Raw genomic sequence first — 19,680 nt, forward strand, 5'->3', positions numbered from 1 at the left:
CTAGTCATCGGGTTTTAATTTATACAAATTATGTTTTATTCAAAGAAAAATAACATGATGAGTTGTAGGTAAGAAAAAATGAGTTTGAAGGGGTAAAGCCAAATTTATTAAATTTAAATTAGAGTCAGTGTGGTATAGCTTAGTTGGTTGAGCTCTTCCACCTCCACCATGTGGGCAGAGGTTCAAAACCCCCAAGCACCCAATAAATATTTTTGTAAACCCCCCTCCCCCAATCGCTTGTATTAAACAAAAAAAACAAAAAGACTCTACTTCCCTCTTTTCCAAGAAGAAGATATTTCTCGTTTCTACAAATCATAATTTAACACATGAAAAAATAATTTATAAAAACTACAAATATATATCATGGGCTCCCACATTCGGAGGAAGGAGAAAAATATTTTCCTTTTAAACTTCCAAATATATTATTTTATAATGTTTGATGACAAAGAGTCGTGAATGAGTGTTTCTAAAAGTAGAAATTTACATAATTTTGGATCACACGCAATTACCCAATTAATCACAATCCGCAAAGACCCACCCACCCAAATCCAGAAAGCAAGCCGCGGACAAAAGTGGTGGCTTAGGTTCAACCCAGCCCAACCCTCGTCGACAGCGACCTCCAACGCAACGTCGTCCACGAACCAGATCCAGTGGGGCCCACAACAACCAAAATAAATAATAAAATAAAACCGGAACGCAACCCAAATGGAAAACGGAATTCATCCGAAATGCAAATCCAGCCAATCACGTCGCAGCATTAGATCGATCCTCTCTCCACCACGAATTTAGATACGCTCTCCCCATCACTCGTGTCGCCAAATTTCACCAATTACCCCCCGTAACGTCACGTGACGCGGGCCCCACCCCTTTCCCTTCCAGAAGCCCAACTCTTCTCTGCCTCACTCTGTAAAGCTCTCTCTCTCTCTCTCTCACTCTTCGGAGGGAAGGCTCTGCATGTTGGAAGTTTGGTTGATGTTTACTTTGTGAAGCTTCTGGCGATGTGTGGACGAAACTCTGTGCGTGTCTCTGATTGCGGTTTCGGTTTCGGTTTTGTGGTTAATTGTGGCTTCTTCAGAGATGTTTGATTGGAACGACGAGGAGGTATGCCGTTTCTTCTTCTTCTTGATCTTTTTTTTCTTCCCATATTGAACAATCGGATTTATATTTGTTGGTTTGATTGTGAAATGATGAAAGTTGTTGTTGGGTTTTTGGAGTGAGAAGACATGAAGTCTTGTTCTTGATGTTTGGATGGATTATTCTGTTTTAGAAATATACACTTCTTGGATGAATTTCTGTGTTCTTGTTGATGAATTTGATGCCTCGGTAGTCAAATATGTTATATTTCTTGAATTTTTGTGACAATCTCGCAAATGAGAGACGGACATATAAAATAGTTATCAGTAAATTATGAATCCTGAAAATTTTTCCAAATTTGAATTTTCTAATGCCATAAAGGTAATTACTTATATTTATGTAAGACAATTGAAAAAAAATGGAGAGAGTCCAAGGATGAACAGTTCTGGAGGTGGTTGTTTGATGAACATACGGAATGTCAGTTTGTGTTAGGATTGACAATTTGAATTAATCTAGGAATCACTGTTTTTTTTCTTCAGTATGAGTATATAGCACATGGTCATGAACAGTAGGGGATAAAGTGAGTTTACATGATGCAGGAAGAGTTCCTTGGTGGAGTGAAAGCAAGGTGAAGAAACAAGAATCGGGCTGAACTAGGATTCTATATAATGAACTGAAGACCTGAGAAGTAACATTTTTTGAAATGATGTTGCAACTTGGATATGTAGCACTAAGTGGAATTATAGAGGCGACATTGAGCTTAGAGTTCTAATAAAAAATGTGGTTCTTTATGGTTTCTATACTGTAACTAGGAAATATGAGAGTGAAGAAGGTATAAGGAAAGTTACAAGTTATACTGTATGTGTAACCCAAAAAAGGTAGTAGTGGAATCTCGTCTTGAAAGCTATAGATCACACTGTCCCGAATTCAATTAGGCACACTGTGCTAGTTACACAATTGCGAAACTACAATGACAATTATGAAAGCTGTAATGTGGAACTGTAGAATTGGCATATTTTTGTTAACAGAGGTGTAGGTTTTTCAGGTTCTTATATATTTTTGTTAATCGAAAAATTGGGAAGCTGCAGTTTGTTGAGTTTTTAGGTTTTTGTTCTGTTTTTTGGGTTGTAGAGTGCTTGTGGTTGTACTACAACCTTTAGGATGTGTTTTGGTAATTCTATCTAGCAGGTGGAATTCTTATCAGCACCTTTACTTTATTTATTTATTTTGTTTTTTAATATTCGAACCAAGTATTTCAATCTGCAGCATGCTTTGTTAATATTGGTTCAAACGACTGGTGTTTTAATTTTCTGAGTACATCTCTATTATTTGTAATAATGAAGTTTCAACCTAATCCTCAAACACCAACAAGCACTTAAGCACTATAGTTCTATTAGTTACTAGTAAATCCTAACCGACTTGTTTAATTTGTTAGATGACTTCAGACTAACCCGATTTATTCATTAATCATGTCTTGTTTGTATCACACATGAACTAGAAACTTAAGACTAGAATCCCTCATTTCTAAATCAAATATACCACTCATACACCCCTCACGCAATAAAAATCCAAATCATTGAGTGCTAAAAAACTAAGAAAAGGATTCAAACAATAACATATGAAGAAGCCAAAAAAAGAAAGGATTTTTTTTTTCATAAAATCTATTTAAATTAGTTTGTCATGTTAAAATTTGGTTATTTGTGTTTGCCTAAAATGCTTATTATTTATGTCAGAAGGTTGTGCTCTTCATGAATTTGTGTCAAGTTTCCAAACTTGCTACGTTAGTTTTGGATTTGAGTTGTGCTATGATGTTGTTTTGAAAATTTTCACCCCTGAACATTTGGAATCATTTGGATGAAATGATATAATAGAAAGCATTTGAATTTGACAAAAAAGCTAGATTAGTTAGAAAAACACCAGACACAATGTGTTTAAACAGCTAGATATAATGTATATGGAATGGATTTAGAATAACTATACAATGCATCATTTGAAATCCATGCGTTCTTAAATTTTTTTTCTTTCCTAATACGTTTATAAATTTTTATGTGCTGTTAGTAGTCCAGCCAAGTATGTTAACCATATGGTATTAGCTATTTCCTTCTATTCGAAGTCACTCTTCCAAATGGACCCTTAGTGTTTGATTGCAGACATCAAGAATTTAAGCAGGGTAGATTGTGATATTGCACCAATGATGAGCACGCCCTTAGTTCTTAACACAACCAATTCAATGTTTAATTATAACACCCCACAAACTCTTTCTGTTTCTTTCAGAACAAAAGAATTTGAACCCTCTTTCTTCTTCTCTTGTTGCAACTTGAGATTTTCATTCAGACTCAGCACACACCTTACTACTTTTAGCTTTTCTAGTGCCATCATAATTCAACTCAAACCTTAAATATAAGCACTCTCGTAGCCTTCTTCCTCTTCTCAACAATCCTAATGTCTTCCTTATTGGGATTTTCTTTAATTAGTATCAGCGTTATGTTCATTTCATTCAAAGTCTTTTTATGCTCTCCCATTTTTCTTCACTAAGCAAAAATCGCCACCCTTAATTCCACTTCATCATGATTTATATACCCCACAAATGGTCTTGACATACCACTCTCCTCAATTCCTCAACAGGAATAATAATTCCCAAGTTGGCAGAGCACGGATTGTTTCCCTTAGCTCTGTTATTTAATCTCTTGGATGGTAGACAACAAAAGGGAAGACAGATAACTGGAGACTACTAGACGCAACCCCCTTTCCTTGTGTGTTTAAGTACAAAAAACCCGCCTTTTCCCTGTTAGACCCATTATCGGATGAATTTCAACGTGGTTATCCACCCTGAAATTATCAGGGGGGTGGCCACATTTAGGGATTCCTGATTATTACCCCCACAGTAGACTCTTCCACACCATATCAGAAAAATTCACTTCTATTCACTAGGTATGCACCATCAACCAAAGCAACTGCATCATCATTATCAGATAAACAACCTTCTAAGACATCCATGAATACGCCTCTAACATTGCAAGCACCATCATCAAACTGATTCTTCAACTCAAGAGTTTCAAAGCCATATTTTACCTGCACTGATCCTCCAATTCAGTCTTCTTTCATAATTAAAGTTTCTCTTCAAAAAGGGTCACTCTGTCTGATGCAAAAGAAGCAAACACACTGTTGATAGTAAGGCTTCATGGTATGATTATTAAATGTTGAGATCCCAGGAATCAACCTCCACTTTGATGGCTAAGTTCAAGGTTTTCATCGGTTCTCCCATGCACCTGAGCTTGTGGCAATGTTTGCAATGTTTCAGCTTAACTCCTAACTTTAACAGTAAGTGTATGCAGAGCAAGAGAAGGAAGTTCCTCTACCAAGTTGCTTTTGTATAGCCACATGAGATTATAACACACTTTCACCTCATATCTCATTATTTTGTTGCTGTAAGGTAAAGTCTAGGATGTTGAAAGAACAGTAATGACTTCAGACTAATGAAATAATCAAAATGCATCAGAAGTTTCCAAAAGGTGACTGGAGGGATGACAAATGATGGATGCTTATTTACACGGGTCACTGAGACGGAATCTAATTCTTGTACAATGTGTTAAAATGCCAGAAGCTTTGAGAATTATGATTTCCCGACCAGTGTACATTAATCATCATGCGATGTCTGATTGTCTCTCTATCTCTCATATGTACACAATCTCAAGTAGTGATATGCAACTAAGCTGACAGAATCATCTGATATTACTTTCAGTGATCTTTTAAATCCGTTTATTTCAACTTCTCTATGAAAGTATTTAAATATTGTTCTTGTCATGTCTCGTGCTAATGTTTAATTTTAGTTTGCTCTTTCAGCTTGCAAACATAATATGGGGTGAGGCAGGTGAGAATGATGATCATATTGTGCCTTATCCTGAGGCAAGTGATGATTATTGCAACAAGAAGGAATGGAGTCAAGAATCTCATACCATCAAGCCTACTGAACAGAAGACCCCTGGGCCCAAAATTGACTTGCATAGCAGTTCCAACTTTGACATCATTGAAGGAATTTCAACCTCTGAATTTGGAATGGACTCGTGGCCTGATTTATCTTTATCTGATGTTGCCAAAACTGAACAGCATTGCATAGGTACTGAAGCACCTGACAATTTTACTGAAATTATCAACAGTGGTTAATCAATGGTTTCTTTTGGGCATAAAACAAGCATTTTTGTTTTAGGTAAGATATTGGATAAACCAAGCATTGACACACACTTACACACAGTGACATGCAAAAGGAATTGGTACCCCAGTGTCGGTTAACCTGACTTCATTTCCTGTTGACAATGGAGATCAATTGTGCTATGTCTTATTTACTCCAATTGAAAGTTTACTCTTTACATCTCAGCTCCATTTCCTTACCCATCCTTCTATTCTTTCCTGGGACCTGAGCTGTATCGTTTGTTATATGCGTAGTCTATCTTTGAGTTAATTCTTGGTCCTTCCTGGGACAAAGAAAACACAAAACTGTCTTTTTTTTTTGTTTGCTCGTTAGAGTAATTAGACTTTTTCTTCAGGTGTGGTTCACTTGTTAAATCAACTGAAAATTTGAAATACTCAAACCACCCGAAGATATCAGGATTAGTGATTGTGTGGCACAGTTGTTTAATCTGAGATTTTGATGAGTAGATGGGGGCATGATGTTGGTAGCATATATGCTTTAAACAATCATTATGGTGATTTCATTGTCATCAATTGTATAATGGAGTGCTCTATTGTTGGAAAAACAGGAAGATATGGGTAAGGCTTTTTAAGGTTTGTCATTTCCATTAGTTTCTTTCAACTTGCAAGCTCAAGATGATGGAGTTTCAGAAGGCAAAAACATTATGACAATTTGAGGAATTTTTGTCAGTACATAAATGGCAAGGAAGGTAAATAACACCAATTTGATGTGATAAGCTAATCACTATAACTTGTGGTTGGCTATGCAATGAAACATGCATGAATTTCTATATTTCTATGGGGGAAGTGAGCAGAAGTGTTAAGTGTTTTGACAGATGTATTAGGGAGGGAGAGCTGTTTGCTGTAGATTTTACACAAAACTCAATTTACTTGGTCTGATTTTAGGGACAGGTTGGTTTCTAAGTTGGACAGATTCCTTTTGACATTTGATTGGGAGGAGGCCTACCTGGATGGTAGACAAGAACCCTTAGTTATGTCACTGTTGAACCATTTTCCTGTTCTGTTGGATACAAGGGGTTGGGTACCCTTTAGATATTAGTGGCTGCAACATAAGTCTTTCAAGGGTAGTTTTGAAAGATGGTGGCTGGAGTGTTCAGTGTAGGGCTAGGCAGTTTTCAGGTTTCTGAAGAAACTGGAATGAGTTTAACAAAAGCTGAAAGTGTGGAATAAGGAGCTTTCTGGGATTTGAGAGTTGAATAAAAATTTTGAGCAGAAATAAAGAGATTGATTTGTTGGACAAGGAGTGAGTCTTAAGTGCAGAATTGATCAAGGAGAGGAGTGATCTTAGAAATAAGTTGGGTGAGGTGATGTTAAGGAACATTTTTCTCGGAGGCAAAAAACTAAAGTGAAACGGCTAAGGGAGTGGGATGATAAATTGTTTTACAAATTGGGCCGGCGAGCTGTGTTTCCACTTGTTTCCTAGTTTATATTGGCTTTCTTTGAACTGCAACACAGTGATCTCTTACGTTTCTTCTTGGATTGGCATCATTTCTTGGGATAGGTTTGGAGTAATTTTGAGTGAGTAAGAGTTTGAAGAACATTTGGAATTGTCTTTTTGTCTTGCCAGTATCTCCTTGCATCCAAATCATGTCCATAAAATGTAATGGTCTGTTCTTTCCTCTGGTAATTTTCCCTTCATGTAGCCAACACTCAATGAAATCTTCCCTTTGAGCCCTTTAAGTTGATTTGGAAGGTTGGTGTTCTAACTAATGTGGAAATTGTACATGGGGCTGGTGATCCGTGGGAAAATAAATGTGTGTCACTTGCTCCAAGAAGAAGGCCTTATGTATGCTTGTAACCACCTTGGTCTCTGTCGTGTAAAAAGGAGGCGGAGGATGCTGACCAAATTTGTATACATCTTCATTTCACTAGGCAGATTTGGGCTTGCATGTTGATGGTGTTTGGGTGACTTGTGCATGTATCCAGGGAACTGATTTCGTTGTCGTCAGAGGGTCATTGGGCAGAAAGGGGCTAGGAAAATGGTGCTCACTCTGGAGATGTGCTGATTTTGCTCTTATGTGGAATGTTTGGCCGGAAGAGAAAAGCACACTCTTTAAGGGAAAAGAGGAGGATGCGGAGTTACTTTGGGATATGATATATTTTTAGTTTCTCAATGATCTTCATTGTCAAAGAATTTTAAAGGCCCTATTAATGTAGTTCTTCTTTCTTTGTTTTTTTTTTTTTTGGGGGGGTGGGGTGGGTGGACTGGTGAATTAGAGACTGATCAATTTCTTGTCTATCTTACCTTTTATTTTCTGCTTGTTTTAACATAATTCGTGGTTCTTATTAAAAATTACCCTTTTAACAGCTGAGACAATTCAACTTGATAAAGATGGTGAAAATTTTCAAAATTCCAATGAAGCTAAAGAACAAGGTGATCTTGTTGACTTTGGGTGGGCTAACATTGGAAGTTTTGATGATCTTGATCGGATTTTCAGGTAATTCACCATGATGACATCATTTTCTTGGTTTGTTAATGAGGCATATTCGTCTCAAGAATATTCTGGTATATATGAGTTTTTGCTATCGCACAGAAGTTTGCTCCTCGTTCTTTTTCTTTTTAGAATTGACAAGCTGGCATGATCTGAAAACCTAATTAAGTTTACCTTCTGTGTAGTTTCATAACTATCATTTGTAAATAGTTTTCTCTATATAAAAAACTAGAGCAACTGAAATGAAATGTCAGAATTTTATCTTGGTGGGGTTGTCAACGGGATTACAAACAAAACCTTTATAACTATCATTTGCAAATAGTTTTCTCTATATAAAAAACTAGAGCAACTGAAATGTAATGGCAGAATTTTATCCTAGTGGGGTTGTCAACGGGATTACAAACGAAACCTTTATATGCCTCATCCCTAAAAAGATGAACTCCTTAAAGGTAACGGACTATAGGCCGATCAGCCTTGTCACAAGCTTGTAAAGTGATTTCCAAAGTGTTGGCGTCAAGACTAAGAGAGGTTCTGGACCAAACTATCTCCCAAGCACAGGGAGCATTTGTACAGAAAAGGCAGATCCTAGATGCAGTCTTAGTCGCAAATGAAGTCGTAGAGGAAGTTAGAAAAAAGAAAAAGAAAGGGCTGGTTTTTAAAATCGATTTCGAAAAAGCTTATGATCATGTCGAATGGAACTTCGTAGAAGACGTGTTGGAACAAAGTGGAGATATTGGATCAAAGGGTGCTTGGAATTTGTCAACTATTCTGTGATGATTAATGGGAAACCAAGAGGAAAGTTTAAGGCTACTAGAGGGCTAAGACAAGGAGATCCGCCATCCGCTTTCCTCTAGTCAGCGACGTTTTGAGCAGACTGATAGAAAGGGCTCAAGAAGTAAACCTACTACACGGGTTAGTGGTTGGACAAGATTGTGTGGAAGTATCACACCTCCAATTTGCAGACGATACCATCTTTTTCCTGGGCGATAAGGACGAATCCTGGAGAAATTTATTGGAGGTGTTGGAGTTGTTTTATACAGTTTGGGGTATGAAGATAAATAAGGAGAAAAGCTCTCTCCTTGGCATTAATTCCAGCCTAACTTTCCTAGAAGCTAAGGCCGGAAGCTGGGGCTGCAAGGTGGGCAGATGGCCTATGGTGTATCTGGGTCTTCCTCTTGGGGGAAACCCAAAAATAGTTTGTTTCTGGAACCCAGTGCTGGAAAAGGTGGAGAAAAGGCTCCAAAAATGGAAGAGGGCATGCTTATCTAAAGGTGGAAGACTCACTCTAATTCAAGCTGTGTTGAGCCGCATCCCATCTTATTACATGTCTCTCTTTAAGATGCCTATAGGAGTGGCAGCTAAGGTGGAACAAAAAATGTGCAACTTCTTGTGGGAATGATAGGAAGAGAAGAAAGTACATCTTGTGAACTGGAAGCAGGTTTCAAGAATTAAAGAAGAGGGTGGTCTTGGTATCGGGTCAATGAAAATAAAAAATGAAGCCCTGAGAGCTAAGTGGATGTGGAAATTTCCTTTAGAAACCCATTCTTTATGGCACAAGGTAATTAAAAGCAAGTACGGAATCGCTTCCAACGGTTGGGACCCCAAACTAGTAGTCACAACCTCTTACAGGAACCCTTGGAGAGACATTTTGAAGGGGTACACCTCTTTCCTTCAATGCTGCAGATTTTCAGTCGGAATCGGAGAAAATGTTAGATTTTGGGAGGACAATTGGAGGAAGGAAGGGATACTACAGGATTTATTCCCAAGATTGTTTTCCCTATCTAGGAAAAAGAACCATAATAGCTCAGATTTTGTCAACACTGCCGATATTCATAACTGGGATTTCAGCTTCAGAAGAAATTTGACAGAGGCTAAGATTATTGAAGTGGTGAAACTTTTGGATATTCTGGAGGAGGTGCGAGTTATAGGTTCTAGAACAGACAAAAGAATATGGGAGATTGAGGACCACGGGTCGTTTTCTTGCTAGTCTTTAGGTCTTTCCTCCTCTATAACGACACTAGGGAAGCCTTCACCTCCTTTATCTCTGTTTGGAAGGCAAAGACTCCCCCGAAAGTTAAGTTCCTTGTGTGGCTGATCGCAATGGGAAAAACCAACACCTGCGAATTGATTCAAAGAAGACACCCGAAGATGTGTTTATCCCCATCCTGGTGTGTTCTATGCAGAAAGAGCGCAGAAACACCGATCACATGCTCATGCACTGCCCATTTTCACTAAACTTATGGTGGAAACTTTTGAGTGAAATCGGAGTTACTTGGGTGACCCCTAGAGGCAGTGTTGATCTTCTTAGTATCAAATGGGCGGTGTCAGGAAAAAGGAAGAGAGCTCAAACTATCTGGAAATGTCTTGTTCACGCTATCTTTTGAAATGTTTGGTTGGAGCGAAACCGAAGAATTTTTCAGGAGTACAAAGATGCTAGCATCGAAGAAGTGTGGGAGAGAGTTAAATTTTGGGCTTCTGTTTCAGGGCATTTCAATGATTATCATTATTTTATAATCATGAGAGATATGTTAGCTGTTTTAAAATAAGGGGAATTAAGTAGTCCATAAGGGTGTCTTATCTTTGTCCGTAGTAAGTTAGATGTCTTTCGTATCTTAACCCTGCTATTTCTGAGCAGGTTCTATCTTTGTTGTTGATCGAGGATAACTTATCCTCTTGATTATTAATAGAAAAGTCTCATTTCAAAAACAAAAAAAAACATACAAAGTACTAAATTATATTTACAGTTTCAGACCATGAATTAGTAATAGATTTTGATACTCCTCACTCCAATTGTTTTACATAGCTTATTTAACCTTCCATATTAAATAATAAAAATATGCAGCTGTATCCATCTGACTCAATATTCACATAAGTGGTTATTTTGCAGCAATGATGACTCTATATTTGGCCATGCAAGTCTTGGTAACACTGACGAGCTATGGTCTTCTTCTAGAGATGCAACTACAAGTCCAATCAAAGCCTTTCCTGTATCTTCAGACTCACCAAGTTTCACATCAGGAGCACTAAGCAATGCATCTGAGAAATTGGAAATTAAAACAGAATATGCCCAGAAAGATGACGAGTCAATCACCCCTGGCTATGGAAAGACGAATTATTCTGCATCTCATGGTCTGCGGAATGCACTTGATCATGTAGAATATGCTGGAGGTAAAAGTAAGCCCATGGCAGAGGAGAAGGTACTATGATTTAATCTAAAACATGATCAGTTCATAGCACATTCATATTTTTTCACTAAATTAATCAAGAAAAGCAATCTCATAATTTTATTTGACTTTCACAGACAGATTTGGACATGGGAAAAAGCACTCTGACAAATTCTTACTTGATTGCTGAGAATTCTTCTACCCCAAATGAAATAGCTAATAAGGTACCATCTCTCTCTCTCTCTCTCTCTCTCTCTCTCTCTCTCTCTCTCTCTCATGTTCTGACATGCCTAGGACTCATGATGAGGCATATCATTTATGGTTCTTAATAAAAAGTTAAATAGTCTGTCTGATGTCTTCTAGAATAATAACATACAGGTTGTGGAAATGCTTAAGAAATTACTTCAAAATGTAAATGGAGTTGTCAACGTTTTGTATTAAAAGTCTGTTTAGCATGGAGGAAGAGTAACTAGTAGTTAGAGAGGGTAAGTATCAGTAGCCTGTGAGTATCGCATTTGACAGAAAAAGAATGTTATCTTTAGTCAAAGTATTGGTTATTTTCATAGTATGTCAGGTTTTTCACAGTTTTTCCTTTAGACCTCCGACTTTGATTAAAGTATCATTAATCTTTTACTTACTGTGTATATACATTCTATTTACATCAACTGAGATTCAGAGATTCATGATTGAAGTATCATAAGTTTTCTACTTGTTTTGTATGTCAAAGTGAGGATTTTGGTTCATGTTGTACTATTCCAATTGGATTTCATACTCAGGGATCATTGTAATAACGAAGGTGCTAGGATTCCATATTCATCCAATTTTGGGAGAATAGAATTTGGGCCCCCCACCCCCGCGACATCAAACTATAAAACAATATTCAAAAAACGGAAATTGTTAAGACATCCATGCAAAGTAGTAGCCATTTAACATGATAAATGCATTTTCTTCTGGACTTCATCCAAGAGACGTTAGCCCAGGTATTGTTGGAAGAAATTCATGGGTTAGGTGGTAATGAAGGAATTGCAAAGATGCCTCTAGAATACAATGAAGTCCAGCACTTTCTGTTGTTGGTCTGCCTTTTGCACTTATAAAAACCAACCTGTACAAGAAGGCTCAATGTTTAGAAAATAGTGAAAACGTTTCTGGAAATTTCTAGAGAAACTGATGAGTTTTAGAAAAAGAGAGAGTGAACAATACTGGGATCATACAAATGTGTGAAATGTGGGTACTTATAAAAGTTGTAGCATTATGACCCAAAAATAATAATAATAGAAGTTGTAGCATTCATTCCGGTAATGTTGTATCCTGTGAAAAGATACCACTTTAATCAGTCACATGTTCACTGAATGGTGCCTCTTAAAATAATGTTGTGACTTTTTCATAAACACTACTTCAATTGTACACTCTTTCACCAAATGATGCGCCTCTCTGCATCGTTTATATTTGAAAATTCTCCAACAGGTATTTTCATATTCAAAATAGTGTGAAAAGGATAAACAAGATGAAAATAAGATCTTTTGGAAGGCAAAAAGTAAGTCAAATTAATTTTTTTAAAATGGTTGTCAACTTATAATTCTTGAGGGAGAAGAAGATGGTTCAAAAGAAACCATTGGGCTGACCCATTCGCTTGTTTTGTTATAGTTGTTCTTTCTTTGTCAATATATTTTATTCAGTTTCCTTTTTTTTTTTTAAAAGAAGTAACCACAATAACAAATTTTCAATTAGAAAGTTGCACGACTCTACTCGTAATGATAAATCACTGTGTTTGTCATTCAAATGTTTGTGCATGCAATTAGAAATTTCATAATCATTGTAATGATCTTATTAAAAAGACACATTCTAATGGTTATATGGGTTCATGGGAATGTAATATTTTGAATATTTTCCTTTTACACCATAACTTTTTCGAGTACAGAAAAATCTTCTTTGATTACAATATCAAATTCAATGTGTCAGTTTGTACTTATTCGTTTCAAATTGAGTTATAGGGGTTCTTCCTTCATATGTGCAGGTTTCTAGACACAGAAAAATTATGAAGGGTCGCAGAAAGTTGGAGGAGAAAAGCGAGGAGAAATCATTGCAAGATTTTTATGGCACATGGCCTTCATCAAGAACCCCTTCCGGACATTCTGGGAACCAATTGGCACACTTCATGCTACAATCTTCTCCTTCGTCAGAGCTCACCCAGAAGAGACAGCTTCAAGGACCTGAGTCTTTTCCATACCAACATATCTCAAACCAATATGTGGCCCAGTCTATGTATGGGAACCTCACTAATCCAAACCATGCTACATATGTGCCGTCTCACATTCAGCCTGGGGAGTTGAAGCATCAACATTGTTTTTCTAGTTATGAAGTTTCTCCTGGGAGTGCAAAGGCTATAAACAAGTCAGCAGATACTTCTGTGAAGCCTCTGACCATGACTCCTCAAGAAAAAATTGAAAAGTTAAGGAGGCGGCAGCAACTACAGGCAATGCTTGCCATTCAGAAACAACAGCAACAATTTAGTCATCAAATCTGTAGTACCAATCATTCTACCACTCAAAAATGTCCTCGAGAAAACAAAATTCAGCATTTTGAGAAAGCTGATCTGGAAGTTGAAGGCTTTAGCACTCTTCCTTCTCTGGACCGAAACTCATCTGCAGAACAAGATGATTCCAGTATGGTTTCTGCAGCAATTGATGATCACTCAACGGAGGATACAATACTTTACAGGCTTCAATATATTATATCAAAGGTATGCTCACTTTCAAAGTGGATTCTTTTCCTGGTAAGGTAAATTGGACTTAGTTACAATGGCAAAGCAATGTTTCACTACAGTTGGACATCAAAATAAGACTTTGCATACGGGATAGCTTGTTCCGGTTGGCTGAAAGTGCAATGCAAAGGCATTATGTTATTGATACTAGCAGTTCAAACAAAACTAGCAAGGATGAGGATGAAGTCGTTGCAAAGGAGGACACCAATAGTCATAACAGGTTAAAAAGCTTCCTTGTTCTCATAGTTTTGTTGCAATTTCATTTGAGCCCAAGTGGTTATCTCTTGTATGCTGATTTCCTACATGGATTTACACCCATGAAAAGAAAATATTTACTTGTAAACAATCCGAAAAGAAAAGAGAAATAGTCATCTAGGTTATAGAATCCTATAAAATCCATGACTTTATAGTTAACTTATTTTTGGTTTTTCTTTCCATGCCTGAAAATAATCAGTGAAACTGTCATGAACTTGTTGAAATTTTAGTTTACACATGTAGTGAATTCCTTTGATTGCTAGTAATGGTTAATGCTAGAACTTTTCAAGAATTAATGAGAGACTTCATTTGGGAGGTGGGGAGGGTAAAAAGAATAAATTAATCAGTTGGGTTCTTGTATAGAAGCCGAAGGGGAAAGGTGGGTTAGTTCTTGGATAAAGAGTTAGGGGTTTAGTAGGCAAATGGTTCTGAAGATTTCACCTCAAATATTTCCCCCACGGTTTTGAAATATTAGGAATATAAGTGGAGTTAATTCTAATGGTTGGAATGACTGAAAGGTTCATTTCGATGTCCTTTGAGCTTTTAAGATTGATATTTTTGTGTTATCCTTCCTTTTCTCATTTGTTGAAATTCATTGTTGATGTTGGAAATATAAGTGGATTTTTTTGGTAAGATATTTGGGTTGGTAAGTCGTCTTTCCGATTGTTGTTATCCCGGCTTTTACCGAATAGCTTCTATTTCACCTTCTCGTGGGATTTAAGTTTTCAAAGGAATTTGAATGGGATAGAACTTTTAGCATATTGATTTGTTTATGTTATAAACGTTTCCTAAAACCCAAGTTTTTTGGATAAAAAGACCGTTTCTTTCCCACTTTTTTAGAGTAAATTGGAAACTACTTCATGCTCTATAACTCTTTTCCTTTATTAACTTTTTATATACACTCACAGCGACTTGGGTTCTTCATGAATACCCTATTATCACCTTTTATGATGCACTTGACTATACTTAACAGCCCATGTGTTGTAGAAAGTTATGATTTTCCCTTCTTTTTTCTCTTTATATTTGTGGTGTATAAACTCTGATCAATTTTATATTTGGGTTTGGAGTAAGAACCATTTTGTCGGAGTTGTTTTTCACTCACTTTCCTATTAATCCCATGGTATTGCAGGCATGGTAGGATGCTAGATGTCGAAACAGAGACCAATCCCATAGATCGAATCGTGGCCCATTTGCTCTTCCATAGGCATTTGGATTTATCAGAGAAACATTCTGACGCACCTGAATCACCTGTTTCTTCTAAGTTGACATGTGAACACAAAGCAGGTTTAGTGAACGTGTCGAATGAATGCTTGCCAGACAATATGAAGAACAAACAATGCTTTCCTTGTGAAGGATCTACAAATTATTGCCCATTGGGTGGTCCGACACATGGTGGAGCTATGAAGGCTGAAGCCTCTCTGTGAACAAATATGTGTCACATAATTTGATAAGGGTAATTCCTTCCTTTATCTCTCCCATGCTAATTAATAATTTAATAGGTTTCTAGTAAATGGCTGTACGGATTCACTGGTAATGTGGAGATTTTCTTTCATTGTCAGCCAACCACGATCTTCATCAAGTGTGGTCATGGAGCTTCCGGCAACACTATCGATGGGGAGTATCCTATAATTGAATACGCTTCATAAAAAGATTGCATGTTTCAAGACAATGTTCAGTATAAGTAGTTATGCATGTGTCAACTGTCATAAGATTGGCTAAAGTGCCTCTTTAAACATAAACGAGGCCATACCTTGCTACCTGTGTGAGTAAGATTTTCTATGTATGAAGAGTTGGAGCTGCATATTTAGCTAGTATTTCAGCTCCCAACAAATTTATGCGTTCAACTTGCAAAAATAAATCCAGAGGTAAGTTGTCCTTAGATAAAGTAAATATCTTAGATTGTTAAATAAGATATGAATACTTGATTTACATTGTCTAGCTACACAAACGACAAGCTAGTTAGCAGCCCTCCACTTCAAGCCCAAAGCTTGTAACCAAGTTTTTTTGTGGATGGTTTTCTACTTCTGCTTGCAACTACTTTTGTTCTTGTGTTGTGCCCTTGTTTGTTTTCCAAGTATCTTGTCGTAGCTTTTGTTTTGGAGTAAATTTTTTTGGTCTGATGTTTTGGAGTCTATATATGGGTCTTATAGATATAGTGTGATTTTTGTCTAAGTGCCCATTGAACAATTGAACGCGCTAGCAGTACATTGAGGTTGGAGTATACTAATAGAATGTAGGAACAAATGCCTAGTCTAATTCTCCCTAACAAACGAGGCCATTGCGTGATTTTTTGTCTTTATTAAAGTTAGTGCTCATTGAACAATTGAAGATTTTTGACTTTATTTTTTACAAAAAATTGAGTGAGTGCACATTCAAGAATTGAACGCCAGAAACATTGAGCTGTGAAAATATACTAACAAATTCAACAGAGCTTTGAATAAAGAGCATGTGACCTTATTTGCGGATGAGCTATATTTTTACGAAAAATAACCTTTATGGAATGCCACACATACCAAGGAGATGCATAGACCAAAAGATTAAGTACCACTTTACAACTTTACAATTTCTATTTATGATAAGTAAACATGCCATAATTCCCTGATGCCTTACTTTTTTTTGGTAATTACCATGAGGTGTCCGGGCCAGCTTGCGTGCACCTCAACTAATCCCCACTCGCGGAACTGAGCCTGCTATTGGCTACCAGGTGTTGCAACTGATGGGACTCGAACTAGGGAGCAAACCCAGTTGAACCCCAGAGCCTTACCCTAATGCCTTACTTTCCCCATTCATAAACATGCCATAATTGATTTTGAGATTTGGAGGATTAAAATGAGAACTCCAAAAAAGTTTGTGGACCACTTATGATAAAGACAAAACTAGATGAACAATTGTAAGCCAACATATAATAAACCCAGATGAAGCAGAGTATTTGAAATGAATAAGCAAATAACAGGTCCACCATGAGGTGGAAACAAGACCCCCTACGAGGCTACGAGCCAAAAAAAAAAAAAACTAATAAAACAGAACCACCTCACAAGCAAACAGTAAAACTTGACAAGCCAAAACACAATATAGCAAAAAACAAAAACCAAAGACACTAAGCCCAAGCAAGCGTCGTGCCATGCAGAACAACATAGCACAAGTAGCAGGAGAAAATACCATCACCGAAGGAAAGATCATCAACGGGACAACCCAAATATAATAAAATAACCATGAATGAACATTATAATAGAACCTTTATTCTTCCCCCTTTAAGCTGCCCATGCATGCTTACAAGAGTTCCAATGATATAAATCGAGCAATTGGTGCAATGGCATGATTTTACATGAGATAAAGAGCTGGCGAATTTAATTTAACCTATATTTAAGCATAATATATTCAACCCAAGAACAAACATCCAAGGCTAAAAATATATGTAGTAAGACTATATAAATGGGGTCGAATCCAATTAAAAGTTTGCCAATGTGTGCTTGCATCGTGGTCATTGATACTATATTGTCAACATAATAAAACAAAAGAGATCCAGTTTACGTAGTTGGGACTTGGGAAGTCATGAAATTAATAATTTTATTGACATACACTACACAGTTGTTTGAAACTAATTAGTTTCTTAGCTCTGTCCTAAGGAATCAGCCAGTTGATGATTCATGGAAGCACCAATATGTATGTAATAATCATCCAGAGAAGAAATACGTGAAGTTATTTGAATGGAAGCTAATGAAAAACACTAGAACCTAATGAGTTTATGCTTGCATTTCATGAAGGAGTCCCATCAGTTAATGACACACACACACATATGTATGTAATAATCCGCATTCTAGCTCGCCAGATATGAGTCAGTCAGACTCATATCCAATCCTGCTGTGTCATCTTCCGTGGAAGATAATCCCTTGGGAAGAAGTAACACCCAATAGAGAACAATGCCTCAATTTCTACCTTGCGCTGGGTGTTGACCATTATCTTTAGCTCCTTAACCCATTCCGGCTTCTCCTTGACGATATCTTCTTCCAACAGATGTTGCGCTAGCTCAAGATCAGCCTTCCTCATGACCAGCATACACCCTTTAGACAAACCAATGCTCTCCATATCACTAGGTCGGAGTCCCAACCACTTTACATCGCATCCTCCTGCTACGAAATGAGAGAAACTCTTCACCGCAAGTGGACTGCTGTCCCCGACAGCTAACACTGGGAGACCCAAATCCTCCTTCATCTTCTTTACAAAGTCGACCGTCCAGTTAGCGGCAGGCTCTTCTGTGTACACAAGGATACAAGAAAACGTATCGTCAAACTTATCCTTGGCCAATTGAATGAAACCACTCTGATGCCCACACAATAATATGTACTTTGCTTTGCTCTCCATATCACTAACGTATTCGATCGGCAACGGAATGCCCAATAAGACAGGGAAAGGCGTCAAATGCCTCATACCGCCTTTATAACGGAAACGCGCCCGCAATACTGCCCATCGATTCGATGCCAAAAGAGGGGGGAAGCTGTTGGGGTTTTACTAGACACGCAGAAAGAGGGAGGGAGGAAGGAGAGAGAGCGCTCCGATCTGATGCCCAAGACCAAGAGCTAGGGTTTCTGGAGTCCAGTGAAAATTCTAGTCTACATCAACCGGTTTTTCAACGGCTGGATTTAAATGATTTTGATCCAACCATCCATAATAAGTTCTGAAGAAAAACCACCTTAAAAAAACTGGAGAACCTGCTGTGGTGGATTTCTTTTCACCAATCACATCCTTCCAACATGGATTTTAATTTAATTAACTAATTCTTTTTACGTTGGAAAATTGATTAATTAAATTAAAAAATTGTCTTGACAAAGAAAAGACCTATTGTTGAAACAAATATATATTGCGGCCTTCACTATTACGGAGTCCCACTATGTGGATTGGTTACGGATTTGTATTAGGGCTGCACATTTATACCGAAAACCCGATCGAACCGGCCGAATTGGACCGGTTTTAGTGGGTTGGTCCGATTTTTTTAATTAAAATTATTGAAATCGGCAGAAAAACCTGCCGACCCGATGGTGAACCGGTTTGAAAATTCAAACCGTCGAAATCCGAACCAGACCGCTTCCATGTAAATTGTCTAAAAATTCATAGCAAGTGCACTAATGGGGAGTTGAACTCTATTAAAGGTGGAGACACAAAGCCCAAATTCCACTGGACTGATGCGTCTTCTTGTAAAATGCATGTATGATTGTAATATTTATTACAATATAAAAGAATTAAAAAAACATTAAAAAAAAAGTTAGGTTTCCTGCCCCACGAACTCTCCTTTTCCTATTCTTCTTTTCTCCCAGCCGTAACTTTCTTCTTTTCTCTCTCCACTTTTTCCTCTCTTCTTCCTCCATTTTTTCTTCTTTCTTCTTCCTCCCGCCACGGGCTGCATCTTCTTCTTCTTCTTCTTCTTCTTTTCTCCTTCTTCTTTTCTTCTTCTTCCTCCCACGAAGTGGTCTTCAAGCCCTCAATCTCAGTTCAATCCTCTCCCTCAATCTCAGTTCAATCCTTCGCTGAACCAAACCGCACTGCACCGACTTCTCGGTGTGCCGATTGTAGTCGGTCTTACCTCTCCTCGGCGCGGTGGCGGTCTCCAAAATAGCTACGCCGATGACGTCCGGTTCGGTGGTCGGCAACTCTTCCAAGCCACGATTATCGAACCGTGTGCAGCCCTAATTTGTATATTGCGGCCTTCACACCGTCCGCTTCAAATCATTTGAACCTCCAAACAATGGCACACCCAGAAGAGTTCAACATGGGTGAAATCCCCAAAATA

General features: G+C 37.7%; 2 protein-coding genes across 4 annotated transcripts; one reads left to right on the top strand and one right to left on the bottom strand.

Annotated features, from left to right (window-relative positions):
• The first annotated feature begins 753 nt into the window (after positions 1–753).
• Positions 754–15,726, top strand: LOC110766699 (agglutinin-like protein). 3 transcript variants are annotated; one of them, XM_088248243.1, is made up of 10 exons: positions 754–1,101; positions 1,674–1,702; positions 4,905–5,191; positions 7,592–7,721; positions 10,603–10,912; positions 11,017–11,103; positions 12,894–13,619; positions 13,703–13,860; positions 15,025–15,348; positions 15,455–15,726. In XM_088248243.1, exons 1-9 carry the CDS (start codon positions 1,078–1,080, stop codon positions 15,317–15,319), a joined length of 2,046 nt encoding a protein of 681 aa, XP_088104369.1. In that variant the 5' UTR covers positions 754–1,077; the 3' UTR covers positions 15,320–15,348; positions 15,455–15,726. The 3 variants fall into 3 exon arrangements, with proteins under 3 accessions (XP_088104369.1, XP_088104371.1, XP_088104370.1); XM_088248245.1 differs by lacking the exon at positions 1,674–1,702 and having other exon boundaries at positions 757–1,101; XM_088248244.1 differs by lacking the exon at positions 1,674–1,702 and having other exon boundaries at positions 758–1,101; positions 4,918–5,191.
• A 2,015-nt stretch (positions 15,727–17,741) lies between these two features.
• Positions 17,742–18,323, bottom strand: LOC110774339 (DNA topoisomerase 6 subunit A-like). Its single transcript, XM_088248481.1, has one exon. It carries the CDS (start codon positions 18,321–18,323, stop codon positions 17,742–17,744), a length of 582 nt encoding a protein of 193 aa, XP_088104607.1.
• Positions 18,324–19,680: the final 1,357 nt, after the last annotated feature.

The sequence above is a fragment of the Prunus avium genome, chromosome 2 (assembly GCF_965620075.1).
Source record: "Prunus avium chromosome 2, drPruAviu1.hap1.1, whole genome shotgun sequence".
NCBI lineage: Eukaryota > Viridiplantae > Streptophyta > Magnoliopsida > Rosales > Rosaceae > Prunus > Prunus avium.